Source organism: Puccinia triticina, chromosome 2A, assembly GCF_026914185.1.
Source record: "Puccinia triticina chromosome 2A, complete sequence".
NCBI classification, from domain to species: Eukaryota; Fungi; Basidiomycota; class Pucciniomycetes; order Pucciniales; family Pucciniaceae; genus Puccinia; species Puccinia triticina.
Genome location: NC_070559.1, coordinates 2,048,678 through 2,062,308, shown reverse-complemented (window position 1 = coordinate 2,062,308; position 13,631 = coordinate 2,048,678). Strand labels below are relative to the sequence as shown.

The 13,631-nt window shown below is 51.4% G+C and overlaps 2 protein-coding genes across 2 annotated transcripts; both read left to right on the top strand.

The window, feature by feature from the left end:
- Window positions 1-8,919: 8,919 nt before the first annotated feature.
- PtA15_2A217 (uncharacterized protein) lies at window positions 8,920-9,191 on the top strand (the record flags this gene model as incomplete). The annotated part of the gene is made up of 2 exons (XM_053166215.1): window positions 8,920-9,086; window positions 9,164-9,191. The coding sequence occupies 2 exons, from the start codon at window positions 8,920-8,922 to the stop codon at window positions 9,189-9,191; spliced, it is 195 nt and encodes a 64-aa protein (XP_053017459.1).
- A 3,967-nt stretch (window positions 9,192-13,158) lies between these two features.
- PtA15_2A216 (uncharacterized protein) lies at window positions 13,159-13,404 on the top strand (the record flags this gene model as incomplete). Its single annotated transcript, XM_053166214.1, has 1 exon — window positions 13,159-13,404. One exon carries the CDS (start codon window positions 13,159-13,161, stop codon window positions 13,402-13,404), a length of 246 nt encoding a protein of 81 aa, XP_053017458.1.
- Window positions 13,405-13,631: the final 227 nt, after the last annotated feature.

The window sequence follows — 13,631 nt, the reverse complement described above, 5'->3', positions numbered from 1 at the left end:
ATTTCTTTTTGTGTTTTCCATGGACCCAACCGGAGGAAGCTAAGTAGAAAGGATCTGCAGACGTCGATGGTTGTTCTGACAAGTTACGAGATGATTGGAGGGAGGGGGAATCAAGACCAGTCCACAATTCAGTCCCAGAATCTGTCTTGGTTCAGGATTGTACTGGATGAAGCACAGTGCGTAAGAAGTTCATTGCCAACTGTGGAGAGAAACTGATTGCCTGGAATGATTCTAGCCTGATCAGGAATCCAAGTTCGCATCGGACGCATCACATCCAGCAACTGCAGGCGCAGTTTATACTACTTTTAACGGGGACACCGCTCCAAAACCGCCTGGCCGACCTGCAAAGCTTGATAGCAATGTTGAAGTGTGCCCCGTGGGACCAAGAACCAATCTGGAAACAATGCCTGATACCAAAAATCGCGGCCGGGGAACCTGAGGCTATTAACAGTCTGACAAAATTGATGCAAGCAATCTGTTTGAGGAGAACGAAGGCTGTGGTGCTGACGCTGCCGGAAAAGGTTGAAAACGGCATACTGGTCCAGAACAGTGCCCAATGGGAGGAAGTCTCACAGCAACTGCATCAAAGCTTTATCCAGAGTTTCGGAAGGCTGAGGACTTCCGAGACGCCGTGGAACCCCTCTGAATTCTTCCGTCAACTGGCAACGATTCACCAATTCTGTAATCATCCCATCTTCGCCCGACATACAATGCTGCTCCAACCGACCTGGAGATGGCAGGATTCCGGAAAGATTTTCCATCTAGTGAACAGTCTGCAATCATTCCTAACAGCAGACCGCGGAATTCAACATCCCAAGGCAGTAGTATTTTCCAACTTTGTGGCATTTCTTCAAATGTGAGCGGACAGTCATCACAAGTGGTAATGTAACACACTCTGATAGTTCTTTTTTCACAGCATTGAACACGCTCTCAGCAATCATCAAATCCAACTGGCTTGGCTCAATGGAGAGTTGAGTCCCCAACAACGTGATGAGAACCTCGAAAGATTTCGGTCAGACGGAAGTTGCAATGTCTTACTGGCATCCCTCGGAGCGGCAGGGGTAGGAATTGATCTCCGATGTGCACAGAATGTGTACCTGATGGTACATAACAATTGAATGGATTGAACATGGGCCAAGCTAATATACATGTGGGTCGCAGGAACCAAGCTGGAATCCTGCGAGTGAATTTCAGGCTATCGACCGACTCTACCGCTTGGGCCAGACGAATCCGGTTTTTGTTTATTGTTACTATGTTCAAGGAACTTTGGAGATGAACATATTTCAGGTACAGAGGCGGAAAGGGGAGTTGGCGTTGTAAGTTTTTTTGTTTTCCTGTTTTTGGTTCGCTGTCAGAGGGGTGGAACTGAGTAGCGGTGCGGGGGCAGGCTGAGCGTACCAACTGGAGGAAATGAACAGTACGAATGTGCTCAGATGTTGATGACCAACCTCCTTGAATGATTTGTATGTATTCAACTCACTGGAGTGATCAGAATTTACCCAATGGTTTCTAAGTGTGGCCATTTGACCGGAGCCTGTGGATTGAGAAGCTGCATGTCCAATTCAGATAGTGCGGACCAGTATGTTGGGGAATAAAAGTTGTCCGGGAGGTGACGCGGTACATTTCTGACGCTGGTTGAGGAGGCGGGGCCAGATGGCTGTCTTTGAGCCTCGAGGGTGACCGCATGTACAAAAATCCGTCCATTAGTGGTGATCCTCTTCTGGGTGTATATCCTATCCAACTTCTGAGCAAAATCGGTAAATTGATCTGATTGCCAAGGTAGGGGCACCTTTACCAGAGTCTTGGTGGGTGTTGTTTCGGTGTCAGAGGTAGCTTTGATGTTGTCAAAAAGGTTTTTGACTGCGGGGAGAACCGGAAGTGTATGAAGGGTTTCTTGAAAATGTTGCTGAAGCTATAATGAAGCAGATGCGAGGTTAATAGAAATATAACCCTGAGTAGGTGCGGAGGCATACCTGCATGCGCATCTTGGACTTGTGTTCAGAGTGTCGCTTTTTTGTTTTTATTTCTGGAGAAAATTTGCCGAGCCTGAATCCTTCTTGTCTACCGATGAACCACCGATGCAGAAGACCAAGTTGGATGGATGTGCTTGTGGCCTCCGCCGGATCAATAAAGAACTGTTTGAATGCCCCTGCGTGGTAGGCGTTGCGCCAGTGCTTGAGGATGAATTGAGCAAACAGCTGATTCCAGTGGCCGTCCCAAGGAAGATCCCAGACAAAAGAAGAACCGGGGAATTCAGATCTTGAGAGGTCCTCATGGAAGAGCTTGCGAAAAGTCGGGTGGACAGTCTGAGTTTTGGTAAGGAAAGCTTCAGGTGGAATTGGGTTTATGTCGTGGACAAGGACGGAGTTGGGCAAGTTATACCCAACGTGGAAGCTGTGGGCGGACGGATGGGCCTTCCAATCGACTGAGGGTGTTTTTGAAGGGGAAGTGACTAAATTCAGGAGAGTTCGGAGGAAAGCGGCCATGCTTCGAGCGCAAGGAGAGTTGGAGGTTGGGAGGATGGTCGAATACGTGGCATTCAATCTAGCAACTCCACGTGCGGGCTTGCCGTCTAGGAAGTTGCGCTTGGATGGTGGCATTGAGGGCAGGTGATTTGATGGAGGCAGGAACGCCCCAAGGAAGGTGGCATTTATCATATTTTTGTGGCAAGGTGCGAGCTTGTTGGGAACAAGGGATGGTGGTCAATTTGAGCACTGAAAGGGGTGAGGCATACATAATATGCACAATGGGGGGAGTTTGTCATGATTTGGCCTCATGCGGCCGGCATGCAGAGCTTGGTTGGTGAGTGGTACCACGGTGTCCACCCTGACGCCCGGACGAACATCAGGGTGGACACAGGGGCACGCCACCATGGGCGTACTGTCAACTGTGACAGCCCAATATGTAAACCAACCGGTGAATGCCGTTGTTGATGAGGTGTCGCACCCTGGCGGATGTCCACCACCCAGTTTGGCCAAACATGACGGCGGACACGCCCTTGTTAACCGCTCCTGAAACCTGTTGTTGGCTCATTTGTGTTTTTGTGCTGTAACTACTATGGCCTTTTGGACCTGAAGATTGAAACAGAGGAAGTCCCTTGGCCTGCAGCCTCTTTTTTCTTCCACATTGCCCATGAGTCCTTTCAGAAGACACCACTGGAAGCCCGGACCCAGCTGAACAAGTGGCCCTCCAGCCCAGCCATGCCGGAAACCCAGCATAGTCCTGTTGAAGTCGGGCAATTGTTACTCAAACGGCCAGCCCAGTGGACTCCCTCTAGCATCTGGGACTCCTGGGTTACGACAACCCTTCCCTGCCTGACCTGTCTTAAGATGTTGGGTTCCTGCGTTTGTGATCAGTCAGCTCAAAGCAGAGAGGTTATGTTATGAAGCTAGTGATTGTCAGATCTGAAAAAAGGTCCTCTGATCAGGCCAATGGTCAGCAATGCACGCCATCACCTGGACCTGGCTTGCGCGCTTAGGGGAGCCAGCTTAGCTAATGCAATCCCATGGGCCTGGGTTTCGAGATAGCTGTGCGGCATGCGTATGTAGGTTGTGTGGCGGGGAGAAGTACAACACAGGTGGAGTGCTGCAACAAGCTCTTCTGCACAGCTGACTAGGCAAACGGCCAAGCGGGACAAAGTAGCCGATGGCACCACAACAAGCTCGCTTGTTGCCGGGTAGCACACCTTGGGTGCCAGGCGGCTGCACAAGAGCATAGAGAATACAATTTCCTGGTCATGACACTGTTGCGGATATGCATTTGCCTCGCTCTCCATCACTTGTGAACATGAAACTTGGCAAGCACTACACCATGTTGGCACATGTAGCAGCGACATGAGGAGTTCGTGACATGTTATGCTTGAAGTCATTATTCAACCAACGCTAATTCCGGTTCCCATTGACAAATTTATCAACTGCTTGCAGTTGTGCACTGTATGGGGATTTTGAAGTGGTGAGAAAAGCGGGACTTTGCTTCTGGATAAACAAAAGAACTTCACCCCCACCCTAGTGTTCCAAATGTTCATTGACACTTCAACTGCGTCCTGGTGTCACTCCCTCAGGGGCAGATACCGTCTCAAAGTTAACCGGACCTGGAGGCGGGAAGTGGATGGGTGAAGATTCTGTCAGTCACTGAGAAGAGGTGGGTCTTCTGCTGCACATACCTCTTCCGGCTCGCATCCTGATTGCGTTCCAGGTCGCTGTCACATTTGGAACTGCCCATTGGGGAATCTTCATTCCATGCGCATCTGCGTACAACTTGCCTTGAAATCGGTAAGCAAGGTTCCAATTGGTCCAGTTGTTATCGTTGGTGGCTGATTCCCTTTCGACGCGGTCCATTTCTGAGTCGACAAGTTTCTGCTTCTCTCGAAGCCATTGAAGCTGACTAGGATTGAACACAGAAGGGTTGTTCATTTCCTGAGTTCAATCTGATGAGTAGAGAGGCACGGTGGATGGGTGATGGATTGGTGTTGGCAGAATGAGCTTTCTCTGATGTTGGGACGAGGCCCTAGTGCGCGGGAGAATATAAACGCCTCTGGCTCCATAACCCCTATTACGTCCTTATCAGAACGGGTCCAGCACACTTACACAATAGGCAAGGGTTCCACAAGGTCAGCTTTTCAATGCCGGTACAAGTGGGGGAGCTAGAGTGGGCCTGAATCTCGTCATCGCAACCCAACTATGTTGAGTGGCCAACAACGAGTTGGTGGAGTTAAAGGCGGTTTTGGCCTGGAGACAGGTTGCGATGACACGATTGAAACTCATCTCCCCACGTTTAATTGTGTTTGTGTTGAGACATGAGGAGTACAATCATGTGCCAAGCCGGGCAGGCAGCAAGTCATCAGATAGGCTGCCTTGGCTGTGTGTCAATGGCATGATGGACCAAGGGCAGGGGTGCTTTGTGAATCAAAGATTTGCGGAGGCCGTGGAGCTGGCCATAGCAGTGCATATTGAGTGGCTATTAGGCAGTTTGTGGTGGTTGTACAATCTTCTACAACACAGCCCACACATGCATTGGCCGAAGTATTAACTGTGGTTTTAGGAGTACAGCAGTGGTCATCCCAGCCCGGCATGACTTTAATTTGTGATATTTTTCAAGTCAAAATATTTTACTTACCCTCCAAACCTCTATACTCACAGCATAGATTCAAAGTATGGTGAACCCACCCAAGTATGTCTGTCATTGTGAACCCGCCGGGTGCAAGACCATGCAACACGAGGAGGAAGACAGAGTCATTGTCGCGGGCAGGGTCGTGTCCAAAAGGGTTTTTGACAAGCACCAGATGCAAGTGGCCCTGGAGCTGTCCAGGCGCACCGTGGCTCAACCAGCAGATTTCTCAGGACCCTCGAACCAAGATTTAGTGAGTAGAAATCCAAATCAGCATCGCCAAGACTTCGACGTTGAGGATTGGGCAGCTGACCTGGGGACATTTGAAGGGTGCTCCGCAGGCCTCGACTTCTGTTTCAGGAGGCACCCCAAATCCAACACTAGTCTATCTGGATGAGGCCTTTTGCAAACAAGTGATGATCCAAATGGCGTCATCAGTATTCTCCAACAGGCTCAGCAAGGCAGGGGCGGTGGATTTCTTACAAGCTGCCCGTGAAAACGTTGTGTTGCTCGGCAAGATATGGAGCTCGGCCCTTCGGAAAAAAATTGACACGAGCACAATCGTCCGACATATCCCAAAGACGCAGGAGGCGGTATTCCATTGGCTTGGCTTGAACCCTGAGGTGACCAGTCAAGTATGTTGTGTACGTTGTTTCAAATTGTACCCAATGGCAACCGTACATGGGAAGGGTAAACAATGTACAGAACGTTACCTGTCACCTAAACAAGGTTATTGCAAGTGGGCTGAGTCGCAAAAACTCACTCCAACTTGTGACAAGCCGCTTTACAAGATCAATCAGAGCAGTCACGAAACGCCTGTTCAAACATTCAACTACGTTTCTCTCAAGTCTTGGTTACGGCGACGCCTCCTGGAACCTTCTTTTGAGGCCTTGTTAGAGTTCAGTCTGGCGGCAAACAACTGGCAGGAAGATCAACCCATGGAAGATGTCGGCACGGTTGTGTGTGGCGCGAATTTCCCAACTCAGATGACGGCACTGGACGATTTACACAAACTTCTGGGAACCTTGTCTTCAGTTTATATCTCAATTGGTTTGGCCCGGAAGGAAGCTCAAATCTGGGAAAACACACAACCGTTGGGGCAATCACTTTAGTCTGCCTGAATCTACCCGCAACTCATTGATACAAACCGGAAAACATTTTCCTCTTCGGAATTATCCCAGGCCCCAAGGAACCTAGACAGGAGCAACTCAACCACATTTTGCAACCTCTTGTTGATGAGCTGAAGGAATTCTGGAAGGGGGTTGCATTGCAGTCTGCCAGTCTTCCTGTCGTTGGGAGGACCATCCGTGTTGCGGTTTTCCCGCTCATTGCAGATCTACCGGCGCTTTGTAAGACTGCCGGATTTAGAAGTCACGCGGCGACCTTGTTTTGCTCTTTCTGTCTGCTACCAAAATCAGCAATAGATGAGACGGATCCCGACAAGTTTCTTCGTCGGACGGATGATGTTCACCTCCAAAACGCCTCCGAGTGGCAGAAATTGGAAAATTTCACGGAAAGGAAGCGGTTCTCCAAAGAGAAGGGCGCGCGGTGGAGTGTCCTGAACGAGTTACCCTACTGGCGACCCATTCAACACTGCTCGGTGGAACTGATGCATGCTTTGGTCCTGGGTGATCTGAAAGACCACAGCATGCAGTTCCTGTCTCTGCCCGCAGCGGGGGCACAACTCAAGTCCATGCAAGAGCTAGACGATGCATGGCAGAACAGTAAATCTTACACTGAGCCTCCTTTCAACGAGCGGTTTGGTGTGTCGAGAAAGTCAAAAGGGAAGAGGAAGCTAGATCATTCGGGAACCGCAAGTCCAAGAGCCGAAAGACCTACCAAAAAGAGCCGTTCAAGTGCACCTCATGAGGCTGGTCCGAGTGCCCCCCCTCCTAGTCACTTGGATTCCTCTGGCACCTCCGGAGCCCGGCCCGGGGAAAGCTCTGATTCGGCATCAACACATTCCTATTCGCTGCGCCTAAGGAAGAAGGCACTTTACGAATTGAATCCAGATGAGGATCCGAGCAACAGTGATGAAGAGACCAGCAGTGACTACACTGTCACAGGTATGCAAAGGGGGACTCTCGCCTCAGTCGCAGCGGCTGAAGATAAGGATCACCCCAAGCTTCTGCCGGAGGAACTAGATGTTGTCCGAAGGACCATCCTACATACTGTTCTGCCGTCGTGGATTGATCGAGTGCCTCACAATTTGGGCTCTGCGACTCACGGATCACTGAAGGCAGCCGAGTGGTTGATCCTATATAAGGTCTACTATCCTGTTGCTCTCATTCCGCTCTGGGTAAAGTCTCTCGGGGAAGCTGCTACGCCGGAAAGCAAACAACAAATCTTGGCCCTGCTAGAATCAACCTCCACACTGGGTAAAATTGCCCATTTCCTGACTCTTCCGAGCATTCACGTCCGAGATCTCAGAGAGCTTGATAGCTTGGTATTGAGTTACCGAAACTGTCTGCAGAAAGGATGGCCTGGTAAAACCAGCAAACCAAATCTGCATCTTACCCAGCACTTCTCCGATGTTATCAGGAGGTTTGGCCCTCCCCGATCAACCGCGGCGTGGGCGCAGGAGCGGGTGAACGGGATGTCACAGAGGTTAACCACAAATCATCACCTTGGTTTGTGTAAATTTCTGTCGATGTTACTACGCGGAACAGGTCCTGATGTACTGTTGATGTTTTGCAGACGATATTCCCAGGACGTTGTTGCACAAGTGGCATATCAACTCAAATTCGTGTTTGCTTCGCCGCAACACACAGGGGTTACACTCCTCCGAAGGTGTGGAGGAGGATACAGAAACACTGGTCAAATTAACCCTGGATCAGCCTACGTTGCAAAAGTGGAAACGTGCGGTCTGCGGAAAAGAAGGCACACGAGCCAAACTTGAGTTGACTCCAGCTATGCAAAACCTCAATCCCACGGTGGAAGTGCTCCGAAGCTTTCAGATCAACCGCAAGACCTTCACGGCAGTTGAGCATCATGAAGGTAACAGCATGGTGGAGTTTCACTTGGGCAAGGACCAAAGATTTGGTCAGATAGAGCACATCTTTGAATCTGACCAAACACCTCAGCAGAGGTGGTTCATTGTGAACCCATTCAAGGAACTCCAAAGACTCGAAGATCCATACGGTGACTATCCTGATCTCAACTGTCGTCTGGTCAGGGACAATCATGATGCGTCTGTGGTAGTCAAGGCAAATCGGGTGATTGGGCATGCAGCTATGACGCGCAACATAGGGGGAACATTTGGTATTGCCGCAAAGACAATCAGTGCAGTTGGATTGGGTACCGCGGTGAGTGACCTTGCATGAATGGCCTCTGTTTGTTGTTTTCTCAGTGCCTAATCATGATTGTTTGTGCCTGTGTGGGTCCCCGAAGGGCTGGGAGAGCCTCGTCGAAGACTCCTTGTAGAAAGGGATCAAGGGGAGCAGTTGCGTCTGCGGGGAAGGTTTTTCGGCCAGCCGCGGAGGGCACAATTAGAAGGGGTGGGCGCCTTCAAGAGGTCATCCTCTTCTCCCGAGGGCTACCCGATCCCAGACCAACTTCTTTCTTTCTTCTGTTGTATCTCGGCTGCAACTGTGTCTTGACTTTATAATTATCCAGATATTGCATTGTTCCGCCTAAGTTGCAACATATTTATTCCCCCATTGGGCCCCAGCTTTGTTTCTGATCTTTTCAGGTTGGATTATAAGTTACAACAGGCACACATTCCCCCCAAGCAGATCCATCCCACGGCCTTCTTCACCACCATCGACCTAGCCTCTGGTGGCCCTGCCTACTACTGCCATACACACTTCGTAGATGAATAACCCAACCACTCCCGCTGATCAGCAGGGTGATCCCCCCCCCAGTCCTGATCAAGACGTCCAATGGATCTCTTCCCTGGTTGATCGTCTGGTCCCCGAGTTTAAAGATAGGGCCACGAATCCGGAGGGTCAATCCGCGATGAACACCAATGCTGAGGGCAAGTCGAGGTCCTATCTGAGAATGTACCCAGCAATTAAAATTACAGCACGAGTCAGCTGATCTGTTGCCTCTTTTTTAGGTGGTGGTCGTGGGGAGGCCCAGAATAAACCAGTGGAGGTCGGCGATAGCTCACGATTGGACCCAAAGTTTGTAGTGGAGAATGCTAGGAAAGGGAGGATGGAAGCGGAGGAGATGAACGGCAAACGACGATCCGGGCGTCGTGCGAAAGGAATAGCTGAAAAGGGCGCGCTCACCAAGCACTGCAACAAATATTCGCGGGATATCCAAGGATTTGTCAAGTTTTTCCTTGGCTATCCGGAAAAACCACAAGATTACCCCCGAACTCCTACTGAAAAAGAACTAGCCGATCTATACTGGGTTGAAAAGAGAAGTCAGGCTATAATAACCCAGCTCGATTGACTTCGTGAAGCACTATCCGGCAAGAGCCCCGCGGAAATCGACCATTTTGTTGCCACTGCCGAAAAAGAGATACGGTGCCATGCGGTCTCACCACCATTCACTTCTGTTGTTGTCAAACGTGCAGCCCAAGGCTGCAAGCCAATCAGCCCTCAAACCCAAGCTGATTTCGAAAGGTCCCTGGCATTCGCGGGCATAAGTAGGATGACCTTTGAATGGGCGAAGGGACCGGGGGACAGCTCTGGATGGAATTCAGCAGTTGTTGAGCTACTAGCTGTCAAGGCTGTCGAGTGGATTCGCCAAACAACCCAAGTCAGTGACGCGTAAGCCGGCGAAGCCCCGGCGATCATCCATCGGTGGCTCCAGACTAAAGCACGAGAGCTGCGGGACTATCAAGATATGCCGCTTGACGTGTACGATCAGATGAAGGGCGAGAAATCGGCGAAGGGACAATACCAACGCTGGAAGAAGAAGGTAAGTAACTCCAAGATCCAGAGAGGAGATTTTCCCGGCCTTGCAAATCTGTATATTGACCAATCATCATCTCGCAAAACGCAGATCAAGGAAAACAGATGCGGAGCAGTAGACAAGCTGTTTCCCAAAAATATCGCGCTGGCACACATCGTGGAGCAGAAAGAGTGCGGCTCTGACATAGAAGATGGCGGCCCAAATAACCACCCAATCAGCCTTGTGCCTGAATGGCGGAGCAACGACCTCACGACAATCCTCCACTGCATTGACAAGATGGTCCAAGCCCAGGCACAGCACCACCAAACGATTGCAACCCATGCCAAGATGTATCCTCGCTCACGACGCAACTTCAAACCAACAAAGGGAATCATTGGAGTCGCCCAAGGATTGCCGCTCGATTGCTATAGGAAAGAATACTGGTCAAAACTCAGCACTTATGAGCAGGAGACTGTGTCGACGGTAGCAGCAATAGACCTCAGTACGATCGCAAAAAACCTAGAAGATATCTGCTTCCGACACACTAGCACCACTGGCACGAGTTCATCCGCCCAAGCGCCAAATTCCACCGGCCTACCACCGGCGGGGCCCAGTGGGTCAGCTCCAAATCCCGCTGTGATATGTACGGGCATGATGCAGGTGGACACTTGAAGGGCTGTCCCATGCAGGGATGGAGCCTCCACGAAGCGGTATAATTCATAATTCCCTTTATATAAATCTTGTAGTTGTAACCTCTTTATGAGTGCCCTCAGAGACGATGACAATACACGCGTCACCCCTGAGTGAGGCTCAGGCTAACTTTCCACCCATCCTTGCTACATGGCCCTCGGGCAGAGGCAGGACTCCAAGGCCACCCTGCTCGTGTCCACCCTCACGTCCGGCCGAACGTTGGGGGAGACAACCATGTGGGCACTGTGGGCATGACCGGGTTCTTGCCCTATACGCTGTCCACCACAACCATTGGCCGAAGGTTGGGGTGGACAAGCACAGGATGTCACCCCTCCTGCGGCGCACCTATCACCCTCGCTGCCTACAGCAATGACATCTCATCACCCAAGAGCCGATGGAGTTGCTCCTTTGCGCACGCCTTTACAGGCCACGCGAGAGGTGTGGGTTTATGAATTTGGGGTGTTGGCCGGGGCAGCCCTTCACCACCGGAGTGAGGTTGCTTGCACAAGCAATCATTGGTCCCCGAAACGGGGCCACATTCCCAGTCTTCATCTGCCCTTCCTATTCTACCCAAACACGCTCAAGATGGGACCTCCTGGCTAGCTGGTGGGTCATGTTATGGCTGAAGAGGGTGGGGAGCCCACAATGTGTGCGGTGCACAACCCTCTGGTTTCATTGGTTGTCTCGCATCGGTGTCAGTAATGATTGATAAGTACCACCAGAGGCACTGCGCTCAATCATCGCTCCTTCGGCAATGCAGTTGGGTCGGCTTCACGTGTCTCCCAAACCCAAGCACCGCTGCCAATAATGCTGTGGGTGCGCATTGATAGGGTCATGTGGGGCCGTCAGAGTTATACAGAGATTGGCTGAAGCACCAACAATCGGTGGCGGGGTTGTGATATGTGCTTGTGACTTGTCCACGCCGGCCGGCATCTGATGCACACCATGACGCTTGGCCAAACGTCAGGGTCAACAAATGCCAAATGATCAGCCGGGCCTGATGTCTCAACCATGTGGTAGATCAAGCCTACCAAGGCCCCACCCCAATGAGCTTTCAGGCGTGCCTGAATCATCTCAACACCCAAGTTGTGCTATTCTCCACGTACCGAAGGATCCAACTGCAGGACCCACTGTCAACGCCTGCCCAGGGAGCTCATTCACCACTTCAAGATCTATCCACCTGCTGACCCAAGCCGTCGCCACGCTGCCAAGGTGTCACACTACGGATAATCTAGGCAACTATGTTGTCCACTGTGACGTTTGGTAGAACATCTGGAAGACTGAGCATGCAGCACCGAGTGCTACATACATGCTCAGTCCTCCCCCTACATTTACCCTGCCACAGCACAGATCCGGCCGCGCTGCCCTTGAACCAAGTCACGTCCTCACCCCGCAATATCATTGCCCTGATCAAGGATCTCTCCCTGGCCTATCACCGGGAGGAGCCACATTGTGCACGCTGAGCATGGGGGTGGGAAAGGATCTTCCATGCTCAGCGTGCGTCACGCTTGCCCAATTACATATCATCATGTGCAAATAAGTGAAGCCATCATCAGCCACGGGGTATTCGGTCACCCAAAGCCAACATTCTTGTAGATCTTCTCAAAGGGAGAAGTTGAAAGTGACCCCACACAGCTCCCATACAATTGGGGCCCCACAAAGGACAAGTGCCCCCTTCTTCTGTCGCCCATAAATACCGGGTTCTCCTGACCCTGCCCTCGCTCTTTTGCCCACTCATCGTCCTCCGCTTTCCTCACATTCCGCCACTCTCAAACCCATTCTTCCTCTTCAGATTTAATCCACACCCACCAACATGAGTGATCGCCCTCCATCAAACCTGTCCGACCAGTCTACACCCACCCCTCCTACCAGTGATCGGCTGTCTGCCACTCCACCTCCCAGTAAGTCAAATCTCAGCCATTCCTGCTTGTCCTGCCGTGCCAAAGCTGATTTGGTGTTGCATCAGCTGAAAAGGACCTCCGTCAGAACTATCCGGGGCTTCTGACCGCTCCACCTTCATTCTCCCAGTTTGCCCTTCAGAACCTCCCGTCGGTATCCTCCGCCTCCCTTGAACCTCAAGAATCCATTCTGTCAACCGAGATCCAGGAGATTACCGCGGATGAGTTTGATCGCAGCATTGGAGCTGCCAAGCAACAAGCTCTAGCAATCCTTGCCCTCAAGTTACCCCGTAGCTGCAAACGCAAAGCTCAAGATCTAGCATTTTCCATCAGACGGAGCAGACAAAGTGGGTCGTCCTGTATCCTCATGATCCACCAATTCAATGCCTTGCAACTCACCACCCACCTTCTCCCTACAGAATGGGAACAAACTGGCATTGTCCCCGATGACGAGGATATCAGAATTGCCCAACCCACCAGCCCCTCAACCACAGCGGTTTCAATGGGGAAGCCACTCCACAAGCGGCCACCCATCAAACAAGGACCAAAGGAGAAATCGGTTAAGGTGGTCAATCTCCTTGACAAGACCCCAGCATCGGCCAGCACTTCCCTAGCGCCAATCATGACTCCTCAGACAACCCTAGCCGGCCTCCCACCTACCAACTCGCTGGACAAGGACCAATTCTCCTGGGAAGACGTGGTCCCCGCCGGCGCTGAGCCATCCTTTTGGGCAGCCCTCGGCAACCAGCAGCCCAACGCCGTTGCCGACAAAACTAGCCAAAATCTACGTCTTGCCAGACCTGACGACGACCCATCTCAAGTCACACTGCCCGGTGGTGCGCAACCAGACGCTTCCACACACCCTTGATTGAGCGATCCCACCGCCAAGGGATCAACTACTTCGAACACGGTTTGGCCCCCCAGCAATCCCTATCCCCCGCGCCTCACAAAGATGCTACAGCGAATCAGACATCCGGGGAGCCTCAATCCCTCCCGCTTCCTACGGCTGAGCATGGCCCCACTCCTGCTGCTAGTGGTCCCTTGAATTCGACCACAACTCATACTGATCAGCGTCCAACTGAATCATCCGAACAG